A 9,195-nucleotide genomic window follows, 5' to 3' on the forward strand; every position below is an offset into this window, starting at 1 on the left:
CATCCTCATTAGCCTAAATGTAAAGTAGGAGGCATCTGGACGTGTCTAGGGCAGATAGGCTTACACAGTAGCTATGGTACTGTAATCAGGAATATATTTAAAGCTTAACTTTGTATCTAAAATTCTTTATCTAGAAAGTTAATTTGAAGTGAATTTTTCTGTAATGCTTTTGTCTTTCCTTTAATAGATAACGTGTACTTTTTCCCCCCCTTATAGGAGATGGAAAGAACAGTTCATATGTTTGAGACATTCCTATGAACCTTTCAAGAAGAGTGGTTTATCCTCTCCCATCTGCTCCTGCCAGAGCAGTCTTCTGAGCCATTCAATTTCAAATTGCACCAATTATGTGCAGAGCCTTGGTGTAAAGTGCTCTCTCACTCATTCTTTCTCTCTGTTGAATTTGGTGCTATTGTCTCAGGTACCTGAAACCAACCAGCCTACAAGAACCAAACAGAACTTCAGAGACATGTTGTATTTTCCACAAATAAAAAATACAACCCCACAGATTGGAGATTTTGGTGCTACAGAAACTGCTCTCACTTCTGCTTCTCTTTTTGTGCACTCTCTTTTGGAGACCTCTCTTAGGGAGCAGACCAGCAAACACGAGGAAACTGGATGGGGCAGTTCTAAGTGTGTTGAATTGTTTAAACAGTGGGCAACCTTCCCCCCCCCACCCCCCTTTTATCATATTTGTTTTTATTTTTTCTTCTGGGTAACGGACTGAAGCCTGTTTTAAAGTTGGCTATGGTATATTCTGGTGGGAAACTGAAGAAACTGGATAAAATTAGATTAGGCTCTTTAGAACTGCCTTTAATGTGCCTTTTTATTTGAGAAAGATAAGGCTAAACACAAGGATGGGCTTACTGGTAGCAAATGGATTAGAATGTTTTCTTCGGTCACAACCCTGAAAATAAGTTTTGATACTCTGTATCATTAAGAGGCAACCAGTGTTGTGGTATAAAATGCCTATCTTGTTTTCAAAACTCGATCAAGACAGTGGTTAAGCCACATAATATACTAAAATGGTAAGTTTTCCTGTATGGTCTGTTTCTGTTTAAGAAACATATAATAAAACAACAACAACAAAAAATTCACAGTCCATCAAAAAACACACACCCTTTTTGGTATGGATGACAATGATGGTCAGAAAATAGAGTGACACTCTATTTTCTTCTGTCAATGGCAGTTTAATAGTTATTCATGTTTGAGTTCCCCGAGAAGAACGATTTTCATGTATAATAAATTGTTACAGTTTTGGTTTAAAGCCCGGACTTGCCAAATGGACAGAAAAGAGAAGAATTTGTCAGAAGCTCCATAAAATTCATTTTCTATATGCATAGTTGCAAGTGAGCTCTGGTATGGTCCTTGAATAACAGTATTAATGTTTAAATCCCTTATCATAAGCTTACCTTCACAACTATTCGTTTTGATTGGAACCTGTTTTGGATCTTGTTAAGCGATTTCTGTGACTTGTACTTATCTAAAATTACTTATGGGTTACTAGTTTTACAAAAACTTTCTACAAATTCAGAGACACAGTCTAGGCAGTTGCAAAGAGACAAAGGGAGTGCAGTGACATTTTTTATCAGATGATTTTTAAACAAAAAAGTAGAAAATTTTGACAAGTTTTCTTGATATCTTCATTCATTATAGCTGTTAGCTGCAGGTGTGTCTTTACAATATATGCAACACATGTAGTTTGGGTTTCAATTAGAGCAAACGGTCTTGGACTACTGCAGAGATAATGAGCTACCTCAGCTTTTTGTATTTTAGTTACCAACAGTGTCTACAGAGTTCTGTATTCACTTTGCCACCGTTTACATGCTGAAGCTAAGGTACTTGTCTCCTCGTCTCTGGCTTTGTAGGGTGCTGGATGCCAGCGCAGAAAGCACACTTTGGCCAAGGCTACTGCAGTAATCTGAAGTGCTTCTTTGCATTTACATTAACATTTTATGCCTTCTAATTCTAGTTTAATTTTTAAATAATGCCACTTGTTTTCTTTATACCTAGGAAGTTTTCAAAATATTCAGTTAGTCATATATAATTCAAGATACTACCCATGTAGGCACACTGTATTTTAAGGTGGGCAAGTGCGATTAACGATGAACCAATTTTAAAGGGGAGGTTATTTGAAACCTCTAATTTGATTATTGGGAGGATTTTCATGCTTACTTTAGTAATTTATTACCATCATACCAGTTCAAGCTATTTTACAGTCTAATACATTAGCATTTTGTATTTTGATGGAAATTGTTACAGAATTTAAAGATTTGATGAAATAAGATGTAGCAGATTTTTTGTAGCAAGTTTCTGGTAAAAGGGTTTTTTGCAAGTCTCAGGTTCTTGCTGCACTATTTTTCTTTAAATATTTATTCCAGTTACTCTAATTCAGAAGCATTCTGTTCAAGTAACAGCAGCACTTGTGAATAGAAAAAAAAAATGCACATGTTCTTAGTAGTTTACTAAATTTGTACAAGTTAATTAAGATTTTAGCCATCAGTGAGTTTGACAAGGGAAATTTATTTCTGTTTAGCATTAAAATGCTTCCAAAAGATCAAGTTTTTTAATTTTAACCTTGATATAGATGGAGAAATAGGAGGCAACCTCAGTATGATAGGAACTGCCACTTTGAACAGTTTAGGTCTTAAAGAGAAAGCCAATCTAATGCCAAGGGGAGAAAAATGAGGTGAAATTGTACCAACTCCTCTGGCCCCTTCCCCCCCCCCACTATACCAGTTTTTCTTATTTTACAGATATCTGGTGGTTCTATAGTTTAAAGCAGCTTGTGAAATTATCCAAGTGGACTCAATTTTGTTTACCTTTATGTAAGTTCTTAATTTTTGCCGTATAGCATTGGCAAAAATATGTACAAATTGACCTCTGTTCTTATTTCCTATTGTGAGCATTATAAATGATACGCTCCTGTGTAGAACCTTGCTCTCAGATCACTAAAATATGTATCACGGCACAGCCCAACAATAATTAATGCTCAGCTGTGGGGACCATAGGAGCCTTTTGAAGATGATGGAACCGCACTAGGGTTGAAACTGATGGCTGTGGAGTTAATTGTGTTTTTGAGCTTGAATCTCACCTGTGATTTTTTTTTTTAATGTCCTTTCATGACTTGATTTTTCTCATATGCCAATAAATGTATTTGTAGGTTTACTGGATTTTATTTTTAGGGAGTGGGGTGGTAATATCTTCCCATTTTTTGATTAAGTTGGTTCAGCTATGGTGCTATTCAGTAGGTATCTTCAGTGTCAGGTCCCGTAGCTGAATGCCATTGTTATTATAATTATTATTTGTAATCACATTGTAAGCTTGAATTTGGACTTGTACCTACATCTTTTGTATTTTGTACATTTGGTTATTTAGACTTTGGGAGTCCTCTTTGGTTTCAGTCATGTATGTCTACTTTGCAGATTAAGTACACTTCATCATCTATGGTCTGTTTTGGGTTTGTAGTTTAATTTAGAATTGTGTTAAGTTGGTATTTTGCATTTGACTTCATTTTACATTAGTTTGAAATAAATTATTTAATTTTTGAATTCTGGAATTTTGAACATTTACTGTAATTTGTAATATAACTGCTGTGAAATACTTGAATAAAGATGACAAGAAAAACATGTCTTTCTTTAGCTTAATTATGATTACTGTTGGCTGCAAGTGCAATGCTACTTTTCTAGCTGAACTCATTATTTTGTAGCTAGGACGTATTGATGTTTATTAATTAAGCATGCCAAAAATCTTGTTATATGATTCTTTTAGATTTTAGTAGCCCTCAGTATTTTTTATCTAAAAGTTTTTCTGTTGAGAAAGTGTGGTTTTAACTTCAATTGAAGATTGTCTAAAAGTCGTTGTGTAGCAGCAAATGGATTACTTCTGAAATTTGTTTTTCTCATTGGAAGACTATGCTACAATAGACGATCAGGTAGTATGGTTCACTTAATCTATAGTGTTTTCTCTTAAATCAAGTAGTTATCAGTGTATTTTGAACAATACGTAGAATTTAAATGTGGAGAGAGATTTCATACCAGAATTTTGAGAGGCTTATTGCTTTAAGTGAATAGAATGTTCTTGGCTTTAGATTGCCCATGTTTCTGCTGTCTGCCACGAGACACCTTTTCATGTCCCAAGATTAGTATACTAAACTTCCTCTATATAAATCTTTAATTTTCTTTTTTTCCTTTTCTTTCACAGTAAAAAGGAACTGTTTGAATTTGAGTAAGACTTTGTTTTTCTTGGTTTTGCAGATTGTATAATTTTTACTTTTTTTTTTAAAATATTCATTAATTTACCTATCTATATTTGGCTGCATTGAGTCCCAGCAGCAGCACACAGGATCCCTTGTTGCAGCGCGCGGGCTTCTCTCTGGTTGTGGTACATGGGCTCCAGAGCACGTGGGCTCTGTAATTGTGGCATGTGGGCTCAGTAGTTGTGGCGCATGGGCCTAGCTGCCCCGCGGCATGTGGGATCCCAGTTCCCCGACCAGGGATCAAACCCACGTCCCCCGCATTGGAAGGCGGACTGTCAACCACTGGACCACCAGGGAAGTCCCTAATTTTTACTTTTGATTGTCTGTATCAAAAGACTGGTAATGATAAACCTGGGAAACAGATTTTTTTATACCTTTATCTGGGGCTTCCCTCGTGGCGCAGTGGTTAAGAATCCGCCTGCCAATGCAGGGGACATGGGTTTGAGCCCTGGTCCGGGAAGATCCCACATGCCACGGAGCAACTAAGCCCTTGCAACACAACTACTGAGCCTGTGCTCTAGAGCCCGTGAGCCACAACTACCGAAGCCCACGCACCTACAGCTCGTGCTCCGCAACAAGAGAAGCCACCGCAATAAGCCCACGCAGCACAGCAAAGAGTAGCCCCTGCTCGCTGCAACTAGAGAAAGCCTGTGTGCAGCAACGAAGACCCAACGCAGCCAAAAATACATACATACATAAATAAATTTATTAAAAAAAATAAAGCTTTATCTGAATCCTTAGAGAGTTTATAACTTCATATGAGTCTCAGTCAAGTTTTGAGGGCTCCAAGGATGAAGCTGGGTTTATGTATCCAGTTTTAGTTTCCATCAGACTCAAAACTACAGTAAAGTGAGAGACTAATATTTAAGTACCTACTTCATTTTATCCCTTTGCCCAAACACCTGAAAAGTTACCTCTTGGCTGTTTTTTAAAATACAAATTCCCTCTCTGACCCGCACAGTCGTATGTCTGTTATGTCCTAGGCACTATGCTAGACATATGTGATACACAGGTGAGATATTCTCTATCCTTAAGGAGCTTATAGTCTGCTAGGGGCGGTTGGTACAAATACTAGTAGTAATTATTCAGTGGGTTAAGGGCTGTAATAGAAGGAACACAGTGTTGTTCAGAGTTCTAAGAAGGGAACCAATTGATTCTGTTTAGGGATGGAGGCAATGAGGGAAGCCTTCCAAGGGAGCTGGCATTTTATTTGCCCTTTGCCTCTACCTGGCTTTTCTATAGTCTAGTCCCACTTTACCAAAACTTCTTCTTAGTTTCTTGTGACCCTTCATATTATATCGTATCACTTTCACCACCTGGAGTATCTTAATCTGTTGAAATCTTGCTCATATTTCAGGAGTGGGCCTAGATTCTACACCAATAAATCTCCTGTACGCCATCATTCATCCTCAGAACTTAGCTGTATTTTGTACTGTGTAACATAGTAAATGACTAGTGTTATGTAAATCTTAGTAATTTATTCACGTGGGAAAGGGGATACAAAAGAAGTATTATATTTTATATTCCTTGTAGGAATTTAAAACAATGCTGGACATATAGAAAATGTGTAATTCTTTCTGGTTTAATTGACATAGAAAGCTGAAACTTATCTAAATCATCCTTTCATAGGTTCAGCAAATACACGGTAAGTGCCTACTGTATGCCAGGCACTGTTGCAGAAGTTGGAAATAAAGCAGCAAAAAAAAAAAAAAAAAAAAAAAAACCAGAAAAAGTCCCTGTCTTCATGGAGCTTAAGTTCTTTTAGATGTAATGTGCCAGATTTCTGTCATGGTTGATCAGGGTTCAAACTATTTTTTTTTTTTTTTTTTTTTTGCAGTATGCGGGCTTCCCACTGTTGTGGCTTCTCCCGTTGCGGAGCACAGGCTCCGGATGCGCAGGCTCAGCGGCTATGGCTCCCGGGCCCAGTCGCTCTGCGGCATGTGGGATCTTCCCGGACCGGGGCACGAACCCGTGTCCCCTGCATCGGCAGGCGGACTCTCAACGACTACGCCACCAGGGAAGCCCCAAACTATTTTTTTAAAGTGTTCTTTCTAAGCATTGCATGAAGTATTTTGTTAAAAATTTGCCAAGAACCCTCCTTTTTCCTTTTTGCTTTTCTTATATTTTCCATCTTATGAATAAGACCATGTCCATCAGGTATCCAAATCTTGTCATCCTAAATTTTATCCTCTTATGGTACATCTCATTCTAATCATGCAGCATGTTCTGTTGATTTTTTTTCTCCCTTTAAACTTGTCAAATATCCATCACCCCTTCTCCATCTTCGTTGCAGCTGACTTAGTTTGGGCACTAATCCTTTAGTTTGAACTAGTGTAAAAGTCATCAGTTTGAGGGAAAGTAAACATGGGCAAGGCATTGTGTCTATCTTCAATGAGATTGTTATAACATATCACATTTACTAGGTGGCAGGGACTGTTCTGAGTATTTCACAAATACAGATAGAAACTTTAATCCTATGAGAACCTTATGAGATAAGTTATTATTATCCTCATTTTACAGGCCAGGAAACTGAGACATAAAGTAATTCGCCCAAGGTCACACAGCCAGGATTCAAATGCAGGCAGTCTGGCTCCAGAGTTGATGCCCTTAATCACTATGCTTGACTTCTTGTATGGGTAGACGAACACACAAACATCATTTCAGTATAACATGGCATGTGTTACAGTTGAGTTCTGCATAAGGCACTATAGGTGTACAGAGGAGGAGCATGTAGCCCAACCTCAGAGAAGCCTTCCTGAGAAACCTGATGCCTGAGCTGAGGCATCAGGATAGGAAAGGCCTTCCAGGCAGAAGGAGCAACAGAAGCACAGATTGAGAAGTGAAATAGCATGACAGCTGCAGGGGAAAGTACAAGCAGTTCCGTGTCACTACAGGTCAAAATTTATTTAACAAATTAATTTGAGCAACTGCCACTTGCCAAGCACAGTTCTTGGCATTAGAGTTACAGCTGAGGACAGGACAGCAAGGTCCTGCTTCTCTTGGAGCTTACAGTTCAGTGGGCAAAGAGTAAACAAGATGTTATCTAGTAGTGGCCAATGCCTGGGTGACAGTATGTCTACTGGCATCACCCTGTAGTAGTAACAGCAAACATCTTCGTGTTAGGTACTATTTTGAGAATTAACCATTTAATTATCACAGCAATTATATGAGGTAAGAACTGTCATTGGTTCCGCTTACCAGAAGGGGAAACTGAAATAACGAGTTGGTTAAGCAACTTGCCCGAGGTTACACAACTAATGAGTGTTAGCTGGGGTTCTGTCTTGTGTTGCTTCAGAGCTTGGATTCTTATCTATCATTAAGGTGAAAGAGAAATTCACTTCCCCTTATTCAAGTTTTTCTCCCCATTAATAAACATTTTTTTAAACTACAGAATACTACAGAGAATAATATAGTGTGCATATTCCCACCATCCAGAATTAAATGCTAACAGTTTGTCATAATTGATTTTGTTCTTTTTTTAAAGAAAAACATTCTGGATAAGGTTGAAGTTCCCTTTCTACTCCTCCCCAGTCCCATTCCTTTACTTTCTTCCCCAGAGGGAGCCACTTTGATGCCTTTGATGAATATCTTTCTTGTCTGTGTTTTTAATTTATTATTTGAGAAGGTAATAGTGTGGGTGCTGAAGCCAGAGCACATAGTAAATGTTCAAGAATTCTTAGTCATTACTGCGCTGATTATACAAATATTATATTTGTATGTACCCATAAAAATGGTTTTGGTTTTTTTTTTTTTTTTTTTTTTTTTTTGCGGTACACGGGCCTCTCAGTGTTGTGGCCTCTCCCGTTGCGGAGCACAGGCTCTTGGACGTGCAGGCTCGGCGGCCATGGCTCACGGGCCCAGCGACTCCGCGGCATGTGGGATCCTCCCGGACCGGGGCACAAACCCGCGTCCCCTGCATCGGTAGGCGGACTCAACCACTGCGCTACCAGGGAAGCCCTCCGGTCAGTGTTTTGATTAACAGAAGAAGCCTAGCCTCAGGGAAAGAAGTTCCTTATTAGCTAACCCTCTCCGCCTCATCCCTGATGAGTTTCAAGCCAAGAAAGATGAAAGAAGCCTGGACTGGAGAAAAGAGGGTGAGTAAAGCAGAGAAACGTTTAGTGTTTTTCTTACATATGTGATGTCTTTTACAAGTTAAACAAAATGTTATCTTGGCCTTTCCCCCACTAGCCATTTACTGGAGATAAGGAAGTTAGAATGTGACGATCCCATCCAGGTATCCATTACAGCAGTGTGTGTAATATCACACAGCATTGTGGATTAATCACTAGTGAGTTGCTAACAAAGTTTTGAATTTAATAGGCCAACATTTTTTGGGGTTGTAGTGGTTTTGGGAGGTAAGGGTCAAAAAGTCAGTTTGGAAGACTGAGTAGACTTGTTTAGAATTAAAGCTATATATATATATATATATATATATATATGTGTGTGTGTATATGGAAGTATAGTGGAAGATAAAGCTGTGTGTGTAGTTTGGGGTCTTGTTATGGAGGACTAGGCTTAAGATATTTTTACTTTATCATGTGACAATCCTTGAACATTTTTGAACACCATGGCATGTTGAAAATGGAACTTTAGAAATATTAATTTGACAGATACATACAAAATAGAAAATTTCTTTCTTCAAGACTGCCTGTCATATGCCAAGTAAGTGCTAGACATGGGAGTTAAAAAGCTAGGTAAAACAGTTCCTGCCCTTGGAAATAAATATTCAGTAGAAGATGACATAGTAAGAGAAAAAAAATGTTTTAAATTAGGTAAGTGCAATGATAATGGTTTAGCTTAGGTGCCATTGGAGCACAGAGGACGGGAACTCAACTCACCTAGGAATTCATAGGAGGTTCTTCAGGTGGATATGATATTTTAACAGCATCTCAAAAAGTGAAGGAATATATGCAGTAAAAAACTGGGGGAGAACATTCCAG

General features: G+C 38.3%; 1 protein-coding gene across 1 annotated transcript in view; it reads left to right on the forward strand.

Annotated features, from left to right (window-relative positions):
* The window catches only part of ATAD2B (ATPase family AAA domain containing 2B), a 151,000-nt gene extending 147,393 nt beyond the window's left edge, over positions 1 to 3,607 (forward strand). The window contains exon 28 of the mRNA XM_060169207.1: positions 217 to 3,607. Within this exon, the coding sequence (XP_060025190.1) occupies positions 217 to 258 (42 nt within the window). The 3' untranslated portion in view covers positions 259 to 3,607. The remainder of the gene's footprint in view (positions 1 to 216) is intronic.
* The last annotated feature ends 5,588 nt before the right edge of the window (positions 3,608 to 9,195 follow it).

Source organism: Lagenorhynchus albirostris, chromosome 13, assembly GCF_949774975.1.
Source record: "Lagenorhynchus albirostris chromosome 13, mLagAlb1.1, whole genome shotgun sequence".
NCBI lineage: Eukaryota > Metazoa > Chordata > Mammalia > Artiodactyla > Delphinidae > Lagenorhynchus > Lagenorhynchus albirostris.